Here is a 22,611-nt window from a genome sequence, read left to right as displayed (position 1 = left end):
CTTCGATTCTTTGAGATTCTTAGGAACAGCTCCTTTTAGCAACTATTAATCTTTTAATCAAAAAAATCCTCTTTTGGCAACGGAAGTTCGTCTATTTGTTGTGGTTCGGTGAAGAAAAATGTGCTGACGTTAAATTTAACAAATAAATTGTCTCTCAATTATGGATAACAAAGAAATAGATATTCCAGATGAAATTCTAGATCAATTACAAGGTTTTCACCAATCTGTAAAAAATATGGAGGAAGTCCTGAGGCCTCTCAAGGAGATAAATATAAATTCCACAGACTTAAAGGTAAAAATTTCTTCCTCATCCCTGTAAATTGGTACTTATAATCGAATATTCTTGTGAGTAAAATTATGAGCATAAAAGATAATCAATTATTTCATTTAGTATTGAAGTAAATTGAACTGTACCATCCGAGCTTTCGACTATATCTTTGATGAGAATGGATACTTGTTTCCATTTGTTGACATAAGTTTTTTCATGGATCGTACAGAATGAAGCACATGAAATAAGTCGTTTTTTTATTACGTTTCTGTTCGCCAAGTTCTGATGGTTTATATGAAATCTTGAGAGATTGTCTAATTATTTCGTATTACGTCATACTAACTTTTATTTACTCTAGTCATAATACACGATTCCTATATTCTTGCTACAGTTCATTAAATTTATTTTATAAATTAGATATTCCGAAGTTCGTAGTTTATATTCTAAAACCCATTCTATTTCGTGTTACTTGATTACCTTAAGTACTTTATATATATATATAATAATTTATTTCCTAAACAGTATTGATTAATTGATTATATTATCTCCTAAGTTTAATTATAATGGAACATTATATATTATAATGGAACATATTAATATTATGGAACTAATAATTACAAGAAAAATGTAGACTATTATTTTTCAATTCAACTTAATAAAATCTGTAAATTTATTTTCAATGATTGTAACACTAATCATAACTATTGCTGGATCATTCATAATAACACTCCTGTTATTAATACCATTCATACCATTAACATCCAAAACATTAACTACTATGATTTTGAAAACTTATATACCTCACTTCCTCTAGAAGAAATCTATACCAGTCTACTTGATCTACCAAAACTTTTCCCTAATATACTCAATATCATGACTCTTAACAAATGGAAAATCTACCTAAAATGCACACTTTTTCATAACTACATCAAGTTTCAAAATCAACTTTTTAAACAAGTCACAGGATTGCCAATGGGCTTACATTCCAGCACTTTGATCTGTAATATCTTTTTATTTGTCAAAGAATTTAACTTCCAAAAAAATCTACAACCACAAGAGTTAAATTACTACAAACACACCTACAGATATATTGATGACCTTATTACAATTAATAATTTTGGTAAAATTGAACACTCCGAGATTTATCTGAATTGTCTCACACTTAATAAAACTAATAATTCACAAAATAGCATAGACTTTCTAGATCTTCAAATCATTAACTACAAAAAATTTTTACTTTTTGACAAAACAAGAAACTTCAATTTCAATACTAACAAATTAATAAATTGGAACTCCAACATATCCAAAAAAGTAATTAACAATACTATAATTAATCAAATACAACGAATTAAAACTATATGCACAGATACAATAGATTTACAACGCGAAATTTTGATCCTTATCAAAATTCTCAAAAATAATCTAATTCCCTTTCAATTTATCAACCATTGCCTTAAAAGAGCAGGCGTTAAATACTCACTCTAAATCATTTAACTGATAGGGATATGATAATTTATTCCTAAACCTGAGAAGGCGGTATAAGTTGGATGACTGTTAGTTGGAAGATTTGTGTATAGTGTAATTACTCAATTGTATATATTGTAAAAAGCTAATTGTCTTCAGACACATACTGTTACTATACTGTTACTAAAAAAATGGGCCTATTTCATGCCTTTAGACTGTCTATCAGCTCTTGGACAGTAAAAATGCCTTTTTCCTTTCTTAAATTCTTAATCATTGCGACAGGACAATTAGCCAGAAATTAATTAATTTCCATTCACTAGTATTTTCAAAAAAATCTTAACAGACGGTCTCTCTCAGATAAGAACTCCACAAAATGCATCCCTCAAGAATTCCAAGTCCCACCCACTACCATAAATTACCATAAATTACTTCACCCAAGTCTTATCAACTGATATTATTCAAAGCCCCTACTGCCGCTAAGAATTTTCGGACACCCTACACTTCTGAGTCAGACACGAAGAGAACACTTTGCCAACTCCCCCACTAGAAAGAATGTAAGTTACTTAATACCTTTTCTGGCCTTTATATCTTCATGTACATTCACTGATCTTATTTATATTATTCTCTATATTATTTTTATATTTTCTTTGATTTGTTTTTACAAAGTTTGCATTATTTATCTTTTTCTTTTCTTTTTTTTTTTTTTTTTATAATCTTCTATGTTTATTTCAACTTTACTTTGAATTCGATTTCATAATGAAAATTTCCAATGTTTAATTTCTACAAATAATATAGTACTCAAATGCATAAACATGAAAGTGTCGAGGACAGTTACTCGAGTTTTATAGGTTTTCTCTACAGCAATTGATTTTTACTTCAAATTGAATTGACTAAAATGCTTCGTAAGAATAAGTTCTTTGAGTATCAGCATTGGCTCATAATTCCTACTATTCGCGGAAATATTTGACCTGACTAGAATTGCCGGTTTGGCTTTAACTTATAACTCGAGTAAAGACGAAACACTTTCGTATTTACTTATATTTATCAGTTATTGTTCATTGAACGGGAATTGGTTTGTTCCCCTTGAAAAGTCAACTAATTTCCGATCAATGACAATGACTACATGTTTTAATTTTTCCTTTTACAATTGAAATATTATTCTTCGGGATGATTTAACTTCAGTCCCCGTTAAAACATTATTAACATTTTGCTTTCAAATTACTTCAAAACATCTTTCAAAATATAACTTACCAGTATGGATGCACACTTTTAAAATAATTCTACTTTAATTAAACTTAGGAGATAATATAATCAATTAATCAATACTGTTTAGGAAATAAATTATTATTAACTAAGTTTGCAGCAATTGTGCAAGTAATAATAACTTGTATTCGCACTAAATGGATTTAAGATCATACAACATTATATATATATATTTAAGTCAAATGTAGCAATTCAAGAATTTTTTAAACATTATTTTAAAGATTTTCCTCAAAATTTATTACTTTAAATTTATAAAATTAATTTACACTTTAGAAACTAGGGTAAAAGTTTACAATTGGGTGCCCCTTGTTTCTTGGCGATTCTTTTTTGACGCCAAGATTGGCGCTTGGAAGGCACAATATCAAGATGGCCCATACACAAAACAAAATATGAAGTCAAAGAATGCAAGCAGCATGAGAATCTTTTAAATAAATCGTCTGTCCTGCATAGTTTAGTTTAGTTTCCTGCATAATACATTAATTTGTTTTAGAAATACAGTTGCATTTTAGAACATAAATCGTGCAGTGACATACTGTTTTATCAACTAGTAATTTAATTGATTAGATTATATGTGTTTAATTATTTAATCAATTTCAGACTTATTACCAAATGCTGATCATTAGAGCAACAAGTATAATGGAAAATAATTCTGGGCTAATCTTTGGAATATGGTAACAGGTAGTTTGGCGACATTTTGGTAAGGCGATGAAGGTTACTAGGTAGAACTTTAGCAATAATCTGAGAAGTACACAGTTCGATTCACACATTATTTTGTCTCTGAGAAATGAGAGATCATGAGACATGTCGTGACATTTTCCGGAAAATTCTGATCGTGATTTTAGCTAATAAACACATAGAAACAATTTCGCTGCTAAAGTGCAGAATCGCCCACTTATTTGTTTGGCGCTTTTTACAAGAGTAAGAAGAATTGGATTTTTGTCAATTTTCTTTGACTTTTTAAGTGCAAATAGGTCGATGTGTACATGGATAAAGTCAAGAGTATGTGCAATGATATTTTTGTGCAATTCTGGGATGTTTTTTTAAGTGAAAATAGGTCGACGTGTACATGGATACCGCATATGTGCAATTCTTAAAAACGTGCGAAGCAGTGGGCCATTCTGCACTTTCTCCCAATTTCGCACCTAATCTTCATCATGATTAAACACTTTCGTTCCATAAAAGTTCTACTATAAGTGTAATTCGGCTAGCAGATTGTTGGGGAAAATGTTGAGTAAAAAAAAAAAAAAAACAACATGCCATTACTTCTTGAAAACAAAATGGCGTCCCCCCTAAAAAAAACTAGCAGGTTGCTATAGCAGGGTTGGTCGCCAAATTTTCGCCAAAAAATCTCCAAGTTATCATAATTCAAAGATTCACCTAATTCTGTTTCTATAAGTTATTATAAGGACCACTTTATTTTTATAGCAAGTGATAGCCATCAGGATGTCACAAAGGTAAATGCAGAGGTCATTCAAAACATGACCTTAGCTCTTTTTTTCAGTTTTTTTTTTTTTTTTTTTTTTTTTTGGAGGGGGGGGGCAAACTGGTTACATGTACTATGACCAAGGTTCAGTCAGGATACTCCTTTGAGAGCTTGAAAGGGGCTCAGCATTTCTAGATAGGTTGCTTCTCAAAGAGTTGCTGAAGTTATTTAATTCTCATAACAAAGCTGTAAGTACTTTTATTGGTTAGAGTTTGCTTTAGGGTACCCCTTGTATTATTATCGCGAAGTTGTTGTTTCATTTACCAAGTTGTTCCGTTTACTGCTAAGTTGTTGTTTCATTTATGGTAACCTGAGTAGTTGAATGTTATGGAAACCCTATTATGACATAATCGTTTGCATTATTGCGGGAAATTTTGAATGGGATGTTTTGTAAAGGCTTTTGTGGTGTGTGTGGTTAGAAAATACATTGCTTGTTTCATTGTTTAGAAGGTAGAATGGCTGAATGTAGTAAGATTAAAGTTTCTGTGCGATTTGGAATGAAAGGGGGGAAGTGCATTAATTGACTGGTGTGTAAATGAAGGTTTACTTAATAGCCATTTTCGGGACAGTCCGGCATACGTAGGATATTTTTTACTCTTATATTTGTGAATTTATGTGGCGATGCCAATATACGGATTCTAGTTCAGATAATTTTAGGAAGTTTTTGGATGCTGTTAAGGAATTTTGTGTGCCACAGAGGTAAGTGGATATTTGCTTTGTGTAATGCTTAAATGCATAATCCTCTTTTATGTTATTTTATTGTTTTGCTTAAAATGTAGTTTATTGAGATTATGTATTTTTTGTTTGCCTCTAAAATTGGGTGCTTCTTTGACTTTTTAAGTGAAAATATATCAATGTGTACATGGACAAACTCAAGGGAGTGCGCAAAGCCTAGTTTGTGCAATTCTCGATGTTTTTTTTAAGTGAAAATAGGTCGATGTTTACATGAATAAAGTCAAGGGAGTGCACAATGCCATTTTTGTGCAATTCCGGGATTTTTTTTCAAGTGAAAATAGATCAATATGTACATGGATACCGAGTTTGTGCAGTTCTTTGTCTTGTTATTTTGGCTTTGCATAGTCACTGCTACGCAAGCCAAAATAACGTCAAAGACTTGCACAAATTTGGTATCCATGTACCACCAAAAATAGTGAAACTTGGCGATTTTTGGTGGTACATGGATATCGAATTTGTGTAGTGGCGATTTCAATCGCTGCTACACAAAGCCAAAATAACAAGACAAAGAATTGCACAAACTCGGTACCCATGTACACATCGACCTATTTTCACTTAAAAAAATTGAATTGCACAAAAATGGCATCGGGCACTCTCTTGACTTTATCCATGTACACATCGACCTATTTTCACTTTAAAAAAAAAGCAGAGAATTGCACAAACTAGGCTTTGCCTCTCCCTTGAGTTTGTCCATGTACACCGATATATTTTCAATTAAAATGTTAAAGGAGCACCCAATAACAAGAAATACATAATCTCAATAAACTACATTTTAAACCAAACAATAAAATAACATAAAAAAGGATTATGCATTAACATTACTAAAATTATCTGAACTAGAATCTGGATAACTGCGTCACCACATAAATTCACAAAAATAAGAGTCAGAAACATCCTATATGTTCTGGACTGTCCCGAAAATGGCTACTAAGGAACCTTCATTTACAATTAATGCACTTTTTGCCTTTCGTTCCAAATCATACAGAAACTTCAAATTAATCTTACTACATTCAGCCATTCTACCATCTAAACAATAAAACAAGCAATGTATTTCTTAAACACACACCACAAAAGCCCTTACAAAACATCCCATGATTCAAAATTTCCCGGAATAATGCAAACAAATAGGGTTTCCATAACATTCAACTACTCAGGCTACCATAAATAAAACAACTTGGCAATAAACAAAACAACTTGGCAATAAATGAAACAATGACTTCGCTATAATACAAGAAGTACCCTAAAGTGAACTAAACCCACCTACCATTTTCAGGCTTTTTTTCTTCATTCCTCTCGCGTGCAAGTTTCTCATTTTGCATCATTAAACCAGTTCTAGGATTGCTGTTCTGTATCCTAGGGTGATAACTGGTCAGTAATGCGATCTAAAAAATTTTCCAAGGAATTGCCAAGACTTTCACTGTAATATATGTTACAATAAGTTGGACATCTCTATGAGAAATAGCAAACTGGCGATTCTAGGCCAGGAATTTAGCAGTGGATGCAGGCCTCAGATTTAGATGGATTGGATTAGTACACTGAGCATTTTTTGTGAGCAAATGAGATCATTATATTATGTTTCATAAAAATTCATGATTAATGCATTTCTTGTTTAAGACATCAGAATCATTACCTGGAATTAAACTGGAGAAAATTGCAGGCTATAAACTTAAATAATGTTCTCTGAAAATGCATCTTGATTTAAGGTTTCCAGTTATTTTTGTTGCCATTGCTGTATATGTAAAACATTACTACCATTTTATTCTTTATGTTATTTGTGCTAATTTCAATGTCCTATTAATTTTTTATAATGAAGACTTGTTGAATGATGACTCTTGACTTTAAAAAAATAGTAAATTTTCATCCAAAATAAGTTCTTAGATATCTTTCATTAGATAAAATATTAATGGTAGATTAGTAATTTTCATCTAAATTAAGTTAAAGAGAGATCTTAGATATCTTTCATTGTATAAAATATTAATGGTAGATTAGTACTTTTTTTTAAATCTATTTAAGTTTTCAAGTGTAAAAATATTTTCCAGTAGTATGTTTATCGTATTTAAATGCATCTGAAATTTTAATAAAATTAGGTTTTCACATTTTTTCTTATATTTTAAGAAGGTTACATAATAGAAAATACCTTCAAGATATTCTAAGCTGTAGTATCATTATATTTTCTTTCTCCATTGTTCAGCTGAGTCCTCTTGAAAAAGCAAGATTAAACTTGACTTGTGGCTATGCTTTAAATTCTTTATTTTGGAGTAAGTATTTGAACTGATTTTTGCCATTTTAAATTATGTTGAATTAACTTTCTTGTTGACAGTTGCATTAAGTGCTTCTTCTCATAAAATATTAAAAAATGTTATAAGAAAATGTTAAAATAATATGTATTCCTTCAAGTTCAAACACCTGTCTGTAGTACAAAATGCTTAGTAATAACTTTTCATAAGATTTTCCTTTTGTTAGTGTATTGAAAATTTAGACTGAATATGCATCAATTTGTATTATTCTGTGAAGTGATGTAAGGAAAGAAACACCACAAACTGCTGGTAATATGTAGCAATCCAATTCGACGAAAAGGAGTCAGGCCTAAATTACAGTCACCTTGGGATAGTCTGTACTCAGTCCTGAACAGGCTGAATGCCGTCGTGGTTCGGATCTGTAAGTCTTTGAACTCTAAACCTAAAGTCGTTCATTATGACAGGTTAGCTCATTACTATGGCCATAGTACATAGTGTAAATAATTGTAAATAGTGTAAGACCATGGTCTCTTTTGTTTCTAAATGTGTATTTGATTTGACTTGTATTTAGTATTTGATGTGACTTGTATTTTGTATTTGATTTGACTTGTATTTAGTATTTGATTTGACTTGTATTTAGTATTTGATTTGTTTAAGTTAGTTATTGCATTTATTGCTCATGTTATTTGTTATTTTAATGCAATGTTTATTATTGCATTTATACCTTAGTTGTAAATTTGGCTTCCTGTCTAGGGATTGTACTGCGCGGGACGTGCAGTCCTTGGGAAGGGGGCAGTGTTACGGATTTGGTATTTAAATAGGTAATGTTAGTAGATTATAAATTAAATTGTTTTATTCCCCGTGAAATGCAGCACATGACAAAGGAAAGCTAAGCCAGAAAATTAAAAATACAAGAGCACATGCATCTAACACTTAATAAATAAATATCTTTTTGATTTCCAGAAAATTCTCGCGCGCTATTTAAAATCTTGTAAAAAGAAGGAAAAACTTCTCAATTTAGTTAGTTTTGTTGTTGTTTTAAGAATTTGTTTAGAAAACTGCTCTTGTTGCCAGTAGCAAATTCGCGGATGTTTTGAATTAAGTTCTGTTGAACGTTCAAGTATTTAAAAGATAACTACTGTGAGATATTGTAATACTGCACAAATATCTGAGGAAATTTAAGAGTTTTGTTTTATTTATTTATGATAATAATAAATCTTATTCATTTTTCATCGGACTTGCGCATTCAATTCATAATGAACCCGTACACATGCAACAATATGTATGCATATTTAATTTTTCTATATCAACCATATGTTGTCTTCATATCATAATAACTGTTATAATAAAAATGAATATTCTTAATTATTGCAAATGTACATATTCTTAATTAATGTACATATTCTTAAAAATCTTAATCCATCTTAATGTACACATTCTTAAAAATGTACATATTCTTAATTATTGCTAAAAAATGGTACAATTTGTTTAAGAATTTTTTTGCTTTGCAGTGTACTTGGTCACACTTGGAATTGACCCTAAAGAACACAAAATTAAAGAAGAATTGGTAAAATATGTTTTATTTAATTTGGACTAAATATTTCTTGTAGTCTGAAGTATCATGCTTATATAAGATATAATAAAATACTATGGCTACACCAAGAAATAATTGGCAACCTCATAATTGACTATTCAAAATGTCATGTCCTCCCCCTAAATTAATCTTTTCTCCTAAATTCAAGATCTTTCCAAAATCATCTGACGCTTACATAATGCTGCTTGCAGAGAGAACTAAATCTAAAATTAAGCAATCACAGCTTAGCTGTACATATGCACCTGCCTAGTATAAATACTGCTTTGCAAGCAATTACATCACCTTTTCTTAATTTTTCCTGCCCTGCAAAACATCTCTGGACTGCTATGCTTAATTGTCATCCTTTGTTCTTTACCTAAGATAACGTAGCATTTTTCTAACCCATGTACATAAAAATTATTGTATTTAACTATGATCAAGAAGTATCTTGTCGACAAAAAAAAAAAAAAAAAAAAAAGATTTGATGTGCAGAAGAATAAACATTGTGAGTATTCGAATTCAGTTTTGTCAGCTTCGTTTTCGTGCCACTACACTCAGCTTTTACGACTGCCAAATGTTAAAAGTAACGGTTTCTTCTATCATCATTTTCAAGCAGCGTGCATCAAAATATCACATATACGTAGCGTGTTTTTTAAGTAAGTGCCGTTTTGTTGTATACACTATGTGCGCATGCCAAAACAAGTGCTTGCGTTGTAGCTTGCCATTCCTTGAACTGTGCTCAGTTACAGTGTGTAGGTAACATGTACGGCCTGTTCTGTGTCTTTAAAATGTTCAAGATTATCAAATCGCCTGCCCCATGCAAGGTATGGTCAGTGATATGTTTTTGTCAGCAAGAAACCTGTCTGCTGCAGATATTCACCAGCAGATTTGTGAAGTTTATGGAGCTAATGCCATGAGTAAAAACAAAGTGCATAAGTGGGTCAGAGACTTCAAAGCTAGCCCCGACAATGTCCACCTCCGGTTGCCCATCTGTGATCACAGATGATACGGTCGGTTCAGTTAAAGTGAAAATTCTTGAGAACAGACGCTTTACCATAAGCACTCTTTCAAATGAATTTCCTGAAGTGTGTAGGTCAGTGGTGTACAATAATGTATCTGAAAAGTTAAGGTTTAAGCAACTGCACTCCCGTTGGCTCCCTAAACTCCTAACGGAGGATTAAAAAAAAAACGAAAGATTTGAGTGTCTGCTGATTTTTTTGACTTGTTATAAAAAAGAAGACGATGCCATGTTGAGTCGGATCATAGTGGGAGAGGAAACGTGGGTTTGACGTGGCACTCCTGAATTGAAGCAACAGACCATGGTGTGGAGACACACACACACTCTCCTGTAAGAGTCAAGGCCAAACAGACTCTGTCCTAGCACAAGATCATTGTGTCCGTGTTTTGGGATTGGCATGGTGTTTAGTTGGTCGACTTCATGCAACACAGAACCACCATAAATGCTGTAGCCAACAGCCAAACCCTTATGAAAGCTACGCAGAATGATTCAAAACAAAAGATGCAACATGCTGATAGAGAGAATTTTACTACGCCTTGACAATGCAAGGCCTCGCGCCACAGCTCAGATCCGAGTTTTTTTTTGGACTCTTTTGGCTGGAAAGTTTTGGGCCCTATACAGTCCAGACCTTGCACCAATTGATTTTCACCTTTTCTGCTATCTCAAATGTTATCTCGGCGGCAACCACTAGAACAATGAAGACGTGAAAACAGGTAATGACATCTTGTTTATCAGAGTAGGCGGCAAGTTTCTATGAAGAGGGTATTCAAAATCTAGGTTTGGTTTATTCAAATTATGGCAGAGCACACTAGGGCTATCTGCCAAAGGGGAAGGATGCCTTCGTAGAGGACTTTCTAAGGGAAACTGGCTCGTATACACTTTTCACATGGGGAAAACCACGAAAATGCCCATGCAACCAGCCCGTTTGCGGGATTCGAACCTCGGACCGAACTATCAGTGTTCGGCTACTTTACCGCTCGGCCACTGTTCAAAATCTAGTTCTCTAAGGTATGATAAGTGTTTAAACAAATTTGGCAACTATGTTGAAAAAAGAGACATGTATGTAGAATCTGAAAATAAACTTGGTTTTTGAAAATTTTCTTTCATTTGGTTCTTATTTTGAAACGGCTGTTACTTAAAAAACACTTCTCTTATTTGCTAAATTTTAAAATAATTGCATGAAATAGGACAGTGCAATACAGCTTAAAGTTTTGCAATATGATTCTACACTCAGAAACCAGTATGAATTCATTTTTTTAGTTTCCTTATACTGTCTTATTATCTATAGAAGGATGGTCCTGTTCTTCCTGTTATCATGGATATTTTTTTATTTTTTAGTGCATGCTATCTGTTAAATTCTGATCAGCTGCAGTCAGGATGAGTGATACTTTGTTAAGTACATCTGGCATATAACTATTTCCCAGGTTATCCCTAACATAATCATTAGGACTGAAGTTAAAGTTTGTAGCTTGTCTGTTCTGAGTTTCAATTTCATGCTTAAAAATATGAAGCCAGAGGTCTTATTTTTCAAACAACATACTCTCAGAAATGTGGTTCATCAAGTATCTGCAAAGTCCAGACATGTTTGACAGAACACCAGCTTCTCTCTAGGGTCCTCCTGCAATGGACCCATGTGATAGAATATACTGGCATATCAAGTGGCTTTCTGAAGTGACAGCTCAGCTATTGAAGCTAAATGCACTCTTCTCATATCATTTCACTGTTACTGGCCTGCATTCTTGAATTGAAATGAAAACATTGTCATTGCTTCTTATGGCTAACTGACAATTTTATTTGATAATGTATATTAAAAAATAAACTAAATTTAGAATTTAGTAACCCTGATTTGTCCCTTTTTGTTGGTGTATTAGGTATGATTGTGTTTCCATGACATTTCAGCATTACATTAACACTGCTGTTAATAAATTTTAGTTGAAAATGAAATTATCTGTTTCTTGCTTTTTTATATTTATTTATTAATATTTTTTGGAAACGAATTTTTTGCAATATGAATATCTACTGTTAAGTAGTAATCTTCAAGCCTCGTAATTACATTTGTTATCATTTTTATTAATTTATTTGTTTTTATAATGTCAGTAGATTTTTGGTAGTTTCTTATGAGATAAAAAGCAGATGAGAAAATCCATAGGAAATGAGAATTGGCTGTGTCTAGTTAAATTTTAGGTTTTTAAAAGATTTAGAATAAAAAGAAGAATGACTGGTACAACTCTGATATACACCCTAATTTCACCAAATGTGGCGATATGTGTTCTGCGCTGGTTTTTGGCGCGATTGCGTGTTGTATGACAACCCTGTTGATATTGAAAAGTCTTTCGCTGGAGTTCGTTGGTTCCTGTTATGCTTTGTGTCTGAGAAGCTAGGAGGAAAAGATTTAATGGTGAAAGTTGTTGAATTAAAGTTCGGCATAAGGAAATATCGTCGTGGTCATCCTGTTGAGGGGCAATGGGTATTTGGAGGTGTGGAAAGAAGGTATGGGAGATTATTTTTAGTGGTTGTGCGTGATAGAAGTAGGGATTTGTGATTATTTGTTATTTTATTTATTTGTGAACCATAGTATGAATTTTCTGGATAGTGTGTCTGGCTTTCATATAAATACGATACTAGTGATTACGTGGCGGTATGTTAAAAGCGGTATGAAATTGGTATATCTGCTGTTCGAAAAAGCATTAATGGTAAGTGCATTTTATTTTATTCTTGTTCTTATTTTGTAGAATGTAATGTTCATTGTTTTTTTAGTATGAATTTCTGTCGTTATTGTTGTTTTTTTGAATTGTTTGAAATTTATTTTAGTTATTTTGTTGATTAGTGCGTACCGCCTGAATTCGTAGATGTTTTCTAAAGTTGAAACAGAACGCTGTGTACATGGTATTCTTTGAAATTTATTGTTGTTATGTTAATTTATTAAAGTGAGGTGCACGTAGTTCGTAAATTCGTTTGTTGCCTAAATTGTGCAATTCGTAGATGTTTTTTTAAGTTGAAACAGGATGCTGTGTACATGGTATTCTTTGAAATTTATTGTTATGTTAATTTATTAAAGCGAGGTGTGCGTAGTTCGTAAATTCGTTCGTTGCCTAGATTGTGCCATTCGTAGATATTTTTTTAAATTAAAACATATCGCTGTGTACATGGACTCTTGTAAAATAATTTTGGTTAGAAACTTCACGGTTTTGCTATCTAAATTTTTTGTTTTTGTTTCGGATTTTTAGCTTAAATTGTGTGTTCAAAACGTGGTTTTTGCATTCGCGAAAACCGTGTTTTTGGAGACATTTTAGGCTTAAAGTTCGAAATGTAGACAAAAAATTTAGATAGCAATATGGCAGCGTGGAGTTTCTCGCCAAAAATATTTGGTGAGAAATTTGCTGCCTTGAGGGCGCATATCAGAGTAGTTCCGAATGATTTATTCCCCGTAATCTTAATTTATGTACTTAGTGATATGGTGCTTTCAAACTATACGCTTATTTAATTCATAAATTGTTTCTGAAATTTATATATATGATTTGTTTACTTTGTGTGACTCAGTCACTGTAATTGACCAAACTTAATGCATGGAGTTTTACATAAATGTAAATCATGTTCCGATGTAGGCAGCATGAAAAAATACTTGTGCCTAAAAGATGCCATGGACTGAGAGTATGGGAAATACCACTTTTATGCTATCTGCATGAATGTTTTATTTTCTGCAGACTTTTTTTATATTCGCCATTATTAGTGACAGTTTTAAAGAATAATGCATGTCAGTGGCCAGGTGAATAAGATTGCTAAACACTAGTTGTTCAAGCCAAATTTGAATCCTGACAAATGTGTTGGCTGTATGATTTCCATTTTTTTTTTCGGGGGGGGGGGGGGAAGGAAGAGTTTCTCCATGTGTAACATAAATATGAATCAGCTTCCCTTGGGAGGTCTTCCTCTAATGCACCTCTTCACTTTGGCAGCTAGCTTTGATATGCTTTTTGCTATATTAAACAGACTTCGGCAGTACATGTACTAAAATTGAGCTGATACAGAGAAGATATCGGTAGAATATTTTTATGTTTGAATTGCCATTTGTCAGATGAATTGATATAATTGACTTTCACATTGTTAAACATTTTCTTTTCAAAATTAGATTTATACATAAAAAACTCTTCTCTATTATGTATTTTCATTTCATTTCATTTTCATTATTAATTAATTTAGGAAAGGTATAAGAATTTCATGGGAAGAGTACAAGAAATTGCTGATAAAGACAAAGCACCTGTTTTAAATAAAGAAGCAGCACAGCGATTTGTTAGAAATGCATTGTGGGAACCTAATAATGGTGGTGGTATGTTTAACATTTTGTGATGATAAATCTAAAAAAAAAATTACTCTTTGTAGCTTTCACTTATATTTGTTTAAGCTTTACATTCTGTGTTTTTGCTTTATTATATTTATTAGTACTAATTGTTTTCTTACTTATTTACTTTTAGGAATTTGCAATTTTGAAATTGCTTAATATTTATTTTATTAAATTTTAAGTTATGTGAAAAGTTACAAAATAAATGAAGCTTTTCAAATCTTTTTTCATACTCATAATTATATTTTAATGGCATTTTTATTTTCAGAATTGTATTTCAAAGCAGAGTGTTAGTGGTTATAATTAGGAGATTTAGATTAATGGAAATCATTTATTAAAATCACATATTCTTTTATTTTTTTAATCTTGGGGAAATGTATTAAAAGATTAAAGTAATGCTTTCAAAGAGATTTTAATTACTGAATACAAACTAAAAAAAAAAAAAAAAAACTTTTAAGGATTTTTTTTTTTTTTTTTTATTTATTTATTTTTTTTAAATACAGTGCTGGCCATTAAAATTGCAACACCAAGAAGGAATGATCTGACGAACGTCAAATTCGCATGAAAGGAAGAAGTTGGGATATGCAAATGACTAATATTTCAGCTCATTCAGATGACACAGGAGGGAGAAGCGACATCTGAAGTACTGCATGAAAGAAAAGTTGTGTAGTGGACTTCTCTTTCAGATAGTGCTTTGTGAGGTTGGAGTTTGCTCAGAATATCATGTTATGCTTCAAATAAGAAGAGAAAATACTTACCAGCAAGTATTGAAATTCGATACAGGCAGGATCATTGCCTATCGAAAGTATAGATTATCATTCTGTGATATCGCTGGTCACACTGGTCGACAACTGACCGTCATGTGAATATGGAATCAATGGATTGCCGAGGGTCATGCTGAATGGCATGGAAGATCTGAACTCCCTCCTATGATTATTACCAGAGAGGACAGACATATTATGAGGTTGGCCCTGCAAAACTGTAAGACCACAATTTGGGCCATTAGTTGGGAAATGGGCATATTTGCAGCATGCCCAGTATCAGCTCATAAAGTGCGTTGATGTTTGCAGCAGCGTGGACTATCAGCAGGGTGACCATTACTTTGGCTTCCCGTAAAAATGTAGCATAGAGAGAGACAGTGATTCTGGTGTGCCGAACGACAAAGCTGGATACAGGAGTGGCATAAGGTTCTACGCGCAGTATTCTGATGACTTGCATTTGATATTGTCATAGGGGCTCTTCACCAGCCATTGGGTACACGACACTCACATCTCTAATACGGATCGACGGTAATTTGAATGCAGATGGATACATTTGTGACATTTTATGTCCAGTGGTTGTGCCCTATCTTTGAAGCCTCCAAATGTTATGTTCCAATAAGATAATGAATGATGACATGTTGCGCGTTGTGTCCTGACCTTCCTCGATATGCAGGGTATGTGACTGCTGCCCTGGCCTGCACGGTCTCCAAATCTGTCACCCATTGAAACATCTGGTCATGGGTTGCTGAGAGACTGGCCCACCACCCTTCCCAGTTAATACATTGAGGAAATGTGGCAGTGCAGTCATAGACTTGAAGCAGCATGGAATGAGTTGCCCAGTTCGACTCCATGCCTAATGGTAAGGGCCGTTTTAGCTACCAGTGGTGGCTGCTGTTTCTACTTATTTAGCAACTCTGTAAACCTCCAATAGGCTTACAAATTTAATCATTTTGTCTTCATGCCATACTGTTTTACATGCAATAAATATCTTTTTTCTATTTTCTTTCCTTCATACTCTTGCAATTTCAATGGCTGTTTAGTGTATAATAAGCTATGTTAGTTCAATGTAAGAAAATATCTCTCTCTCATGACTGTGTAAACTGAAGCATAAAGATGATTTGTGCACTAATTCGAATCTAAATAAGCATATTGTAAAAACATCATTACCCCCAGAATCTGAAATAGGTCTTCAAGTAGATAAGTTTATTTTTTGCTACAAACTTTTTATGTTGCTATGGTTAATTAAGATAAGATGCTTTACGAATCTATTAATCTGGCTTTTAATTTAAATGTGTCGACTAGTAGCCAAGCTGTTAAAGACTGTCTTGCAAACCAACTCAGGCAAATGAGCTGACTGCATGGTTTTCATGATTTTCGTCATGTGCAACATGAGTGAGAGCCTTTTTTTCCTTAGAAAAGTCCGCTGTGAAGGCATTCCTTCTCTTAAGCAAATGGTCTCCATGTATTTTGCCTTATTTTAACCAATAAGCCTAATTTATGTTCGATTTTTAAACAAAGGAAACCAAAAACTCAGTATAATAATTAGAATTCAATTCTTGACAAATCACAGTTTTACGTTTAAAAATGTGTTTGTTCTAAATCCTATGTTTACATAAAAATATATTTTTCTTTGAAAAAAAGATTTGTGATGATAATTAGGGCCCTTTCAAATGTAAACAACAGTTCATTCAAGAAATTTATTATGCAGTAAAGGCCATGAAATCTCTTTAGACATAAAACATCTTCAAATTCATTTTTATTTCTTGCCTTTGCTATACACAGAAGAGAAGATAAAAATCTTATATTCTAGTAAATTTTACAGCTGTTAAACATTTCTGTAGTAGAAGATAGCATCTTTATTTATATTTTTGACATATTCTTTGAACATGTTCAAAAATATTAGACGCATATGTTGCTGTTTTCTTGTCCATATAACATGGAACAATGGTTGCAAGAACCTACTCTGAAGAGAGGTTGTATTTCTAATTTTCCACTTCCCAATTTTGAGGGAGAGCACCGGGGGGGGGTGGAAATCTGGGGGTCTCACATCCTTCTTCTCTTCCACCAATCCACATGAAAGGACTTATGGCTCTCCGCATATTTAGAGTGCCGCGATGCCGCACCGACACTATACATTTACAAATATCCATGTCTTCTCCGAGATTCGAACCCGGGCCCTTCGGAACCGTAGTTGGCTTCCCTAACCACTGTACCATCTAAACAACATTGAATGCATATATGATGCATAATTTTAAAATCAGCAAATTAAATTTCATTGCATATAAAATGAAGTAAAATAGCAGAGAATAAAATGGTGTAGGGAGCAATCCTTTAAACTTTTGAGAAATGTTTTTTATAAATTAAAAAAGTACCTTTTTATGTATTATTAATAAGTATTTAATATGCATTATTAATATAAATGAAAAAAGAGATTTCCCATGAATGATCTTCATTAAAATTAAAAATTGATTTAGAAATTTAAGGTTAAAATTAACTGTTGTAATTCACTGAAGTTTATAACAAAGTGTATAAACCATTTTGGTGTTATTATCACATGTAACAAATATGATAAATTTCAAAACCTGCTGATGTATAAATTCACAAATATTTTAGGAAATTTTGAATAAAAAACTAATTTTTTCCCCAGGTATGCCTTAAAATAAATACTTTTAAGATGATGGCAAAAAATTTTATGGGTTATAATTCAAATTTTTTATTGGAAAATTTATGAATATTATTAAAAAATAAATTATACAAAAATGTGAATTTTACTTAGATTGAACCTGAATTTCAAATTTTGAAAGAAGAAATCAAGCAAGTTTAATAAAAAAATAGATATTAATAAATATATATATATATCAAATTCACACTGAGGAGCTAAAATTTTGAGAATAATTTTTTAAAAACTATGTATGCAATTTTTTACAAAACTTGGCACTTCTGCATAATTTGAGGCATAGGATCGAATTATATATATATTAAAAAAAAAAAAAAAAAAAAAAAAAAAAAGGTAGATCATTTCAGAAAATGTCCAATCTTGTGTCAAAATACATATGTTAAAACAAAGCTATATGTAAATCTAATATTTATCCTAAGTCAGTGTTGACAACTGGCTCAGTAAATTCAGAGATACAGAGTTTGGTCTCCCCTCCCTACTTGATGTACATTTAATAGAATCATTAATACCACATGACTAGCGAAATTTCACTACTAATGCCATCAAAAAAGTAAAAACAAATTTAATTGTCAAATTCATAGTTTTGTAGCAAATAAGGCAAAAATAAAAATTCGAAAAAAAATTAGTAAGCAATTTTCAACTTATATCTTACGGTTATTTAGTGCATTTACTTAATTTACTAAGCAAAGATCTAAGTATGTCAGATGTTACTGAGCGTGTTATTCAAGTCATAAAATATTTTTGAAGTAACCAGTTTTCCTGAGCCAGATTTAATGAATACAATGGAAATCATTTAAGTATAACCATCTGAATAATGTTGGAATTAAGCATGTGACTTCCTTGAAAAGTGTATAAAAAATTCAGCAACTCTAATGCAAATTATGAAGGGAATTGAGATGCAGTGAACAAAAATATTCAGTCAAAAGTTCTTAATATGGGAGTTAATCAAGATGTAGATAATCTCTTACTTTGAGGCTCATTTCAGTCATTTGATGAAATCCATAAGAATAATTACAGCATTGAAGCTGATAAAGTTTGAAAAGATCTTGAAAACAGATTAAAATGTCTTGGTAAAGAATGTGTACAATTATTTAAATTGCAAAATGGAGCTTTACTTGCCACCTAAATGGAATAGACATTGGAATTAATAAACAAAAATACGCAGCTACTTTTTGTTAAACATTACAGTGAAATTTATAATTTTGCTCAATCTTTCTGTGGAATCTTTTTTCAAAATGGGACAGTGAACTCAGTTACCACACTTGATTGGTGAAAATAAATAATTCTTGTAAATGAATGCATAGGAAATAAAGGAAAGGACATAATTGATATGTTAAACACAGGTGTTTCATCAACAAGGTATGAAGAATGTTTTCTACTTTTAGAATTGCATCCAGCAAATTGACAAAAAAACAAAAGTTTTTTTTTTTTTTTTTTTTTTTAAAGCACAAAATGCAGTATTGATCAAATAATGTGATAAGTTTTTTGGTAAAGTTATGTTGATTGCAGAGCAGATATAAATGCCATTCCTATGACTGTATTTACTCTGTTTATTTGTATTTGTATAAAAGATAAAACTTCGAGAGTCTTCTACTTCCCTCATATGTATATACGTGGGTGTAAGTTTATATAAGGCATTGAAGAAAATACAAATGCCAAAAAAACTGCTTTATATTTTTTAATTCTAATTAATAAAATTACTTATAATTTATATAATATCTAATTATTATGTTATTTTACATGTAAAAACATGTATTATGTTTCTTAACACTAATTAGTTAAAGTTTAATTTTTTAAAAAAACCTTCAAAGTGTCATTACAAGGTAATATAAGAAAAGATTTAAAAAAAAAAAAAAAAAAAAAAACTGATTTAAATAAAACGGAATCCAATTTTATTTGTATTTCTTTACAACCCTATACCAAAGTAAACTTTTTGGAACAACTTTTAGCAATAATTCTAATTATGACAAAACAGATTTTGGTTTTTGTTAAAATGATTTAAAAATGAAGATATTTTTACAAAAACCAGTTAAAACTTGGATAGTGATAAAGATTACCTTTAATTAAAATACTCAAAGTTTTAAGTAAATTTTCATTTTAAAGGCAGCTTTTAGATGATGAAAGCTTCCATTACTGGGAGCATAATATATATTAATGCAGGATTATCTAATTTTCTAGCTGTGCAAGCCCAAATACAAAATTATTGCCCATTTTTCAAGAGGGGGGGACCTGTTCTAAATAATTGCTATGTGATCGAGCATTTTTTTAACTACTAATAGAGTTTAGTTACATAATTTTGCCAGAATTTCTGAAAAGCAAATCATATTTGTATTAATATGCAACCTAATATGCATGACTTAAGTTTTAACACTTGTAGCGAGGGTATTGTTTTTGTAATATGAGGAATGCAAAAAGTTGCATCATGTCAAAGTATAAAATGTTGCCAACATAGCATACTGCATATTACTCAGATGTCATAATAACTAAATATAAATGATTTTAACTAACTTGTGTTAATTATGAATTAGTCTGTGCTTTTTGAACTGTTGTTCATTTAAAAACATATGTTTCAAATGAAAGTTAGAATCCAAAAATTTGAATTATGAAGTAACATTTCTAAATTATGTTGATTAAGCTGCTTGTACTATACCTTTGGATGACTCATACAAAACTGAAATTTTTTAGTGTGTAAGAGTTTCTGATTTCTTAAAATATGGTTATCTACTGACTTCCTCACTAACTGCCTATGCATACCATGTCCTTTGTTAAGGTGCTACTTAATTTTGTACATTACATTATTTGCATCTCCCTGGTAACTATTCCATTCAGTAATATTTAAAAAACTCAGAGACTGCCTCAACCTTTCCTAGAACACTTTAGTAAAACCAGTTCCAGGACTGATGTTTACATTTAACATTTGATTCAATTTGAGCTTTTTACACCTGCACTTATAGAAAGTATCTGTTTATAAGAAATAACATGACTACAAGAGAAGATTCCTTAAACTGCACTCCTTTTTATTATTTTCACCAAAAATAAGTCCTTAGCCCCAAAGTTTTTTTCAGTCTCATAGATGTTTACTATAATGTTTATAATTTGTCTGCCCATTATCCAAGATATTGAGTCCCGTTTGAATAGTGAGATATTTTTTTGAAAACATTATTGTAGACATTTAATACGAAACTCTACTGTGAGAAATATGAATGAGCATGAGAAATATAATTAATAAAAATAATAAAATTAATAAAAAAGAAAACATTAATTCTGTAATTATGCTAAGACATTTTTATCAGACTTTAAAAATTGTGTATATGCTCTCAATTTTGTGCAAATCAATTAGCCACAATAGAAGTTTACACATAAATTGTTGACTGATTGCACAGTGACAAAACAAAAATTAAGCACTAGGTTTTTTTTACAAAAACAGAGTATTAGGTGCATGGTTCCACAACCAAAGAGAAGAAATAGAATAAATAAATAAAAAAAAGTTAGTTTCTGTACCAAAGAGTGAAGAAAATAATAAAAATTTCAGTTTTGGTAAATGGGAATTAAATAATATATTGCCAGAGTGTAATTAAAATTACCATTGGGTTCATTTAAAGGTAATTATAGTATTTTAAGCTCATTACAACAATTGTTTTTCTATTTCCAAATCTAGAAGCTTCTTCCAGCTCAGATGATGATCAAGTTCATATGAAAACTGAAAGTAAGAGGAAGTCTGATTCTAAGAAAAAAGAAGGAAAAAGAAAGAAAATGAAAAATGTTTAAATGCATTGTATTTAAATATCTTTATATGTATATATTTTGCATTTTTTACAAATAATAAATTCTTTTATTCATATTTAAGCGTGTTGTACAGAATATTTTACAATATGGCTGAATATTAGAAAGTGATTTTAAAGTATCTCTGTGACTATTTAAAAACCATTGTTGAAGCATATAATGCTACATATAATTCACAATTGAATTACATATTATAAATTTAAGATTTTATTTCTTCCTTTCATCTATTGATCCAAGTAGATGAAATAAACAAGTATTAGTGCTAATTTCATTCTGAATTTAATTCTTGGGAAGAAAAAAAAGTGCTGCACTGGGGAATTTTTTAATATCTCCATGTGTGTAATATCTTAAAGCCCAAGGATCTTAAAAAATCTTGCAGAAAGCACTTTTTCTATGAGACAGATAGTGTGAATATAAGATGCCAGGGGTGGGAGAGTTATAAGTGGTTCTTACAATCCAGACTATCAATCAGCACTCTGGAAGTGTGTTTGAGTCTAGCATGTATGAAGTAATTTCAATTAAATCTGTGTAATTGTCTGGAGTGTGCAAGTACTTAATGAAATGAGGTATAAAAGAAGGATGCAAATTCAAAAGCTTTACTTGTTAGTTCACTCAAATAAAATGTCAAGCCTTTAAATAAGTAAAAAAAAAAAAGGTATGCAGTCTTAGTATTTCATAATTTTAATTATATATTGTAATTAATATTCTTTAGCTTATTAATTCACATTTAATGATTTCGAATACCTGTTTGAAATGGCTTGCTGTGTGATAATTATGAAGTTGAGGATTTTTAGTCCTCCCCCTACTTTTTTAGCATTTATTGTGCAAAGATTTTTCTTATCAAAATTTTATAGTGTCACAGATGTTATATAATACATTCTCTTCATACTAACACTGTGCTCTCCATCGGAAGTGAGTCTTTCAGAACTTATTAGTTATTTTAACTATAAAAAGCTTTTATGTGTTGATTGATTAATTGAGCTCATGAGAGAAAATCTAAATCCTTGAATTTT

General features: G+C 31.3%; 1 protein-coding gene across 1 annotated transcript; it reads left to right on the top strand.

The window, feature by feature from the left end:
• The first annotated feature begins 76 nt into the window (after nucleotides 1-76).
• Nucleotides 77-21,656, top strand: Rrp47 (Ribosomal RNA processing 47). Its single transcript, XM_035369973.2, has 5 exons — nucleotides 77-292; nucleotides 7,405-7,471; nucleotides 8,962-9,017; nucleotides 14,239-14,365; nucleotides 21,474-21,656. The coding sequence occupies exons 1-5, from the start codon at nucleotides 161-163 to the stop codon at nucleotides 21,581-21,583; spliced, it is 492 nt and encodes a 163-aa protein (XP_035225864.1). The 5' UTR covers nucleotides 77-160; the 3' UTR covers nucleotides 21,584-21,656.
• Nucleotides 21,657-22,611: the final 955 nt, after the last annotated feature.

This window comes from Stegodyphus dumicola, chromosome 4 (genome assembly GCF_044657685.1).
Source record: "Stegodyphus dumicola isolate Sdum_Otavi_A_Nest chromosome 4, ASM4465768v1".
Lineage (NCBI taxonomy): Eukaryota > Metazoa > Arthropoda > Arachnida > Araneae > Eresidae > Stegodyphus > Stegodyphus dumicola.
The sequence above is the reverse complement of the archived record's forward strand: the minus strand, read 5'-3'. Positions and strand labels throughout refer to the sequence as shown.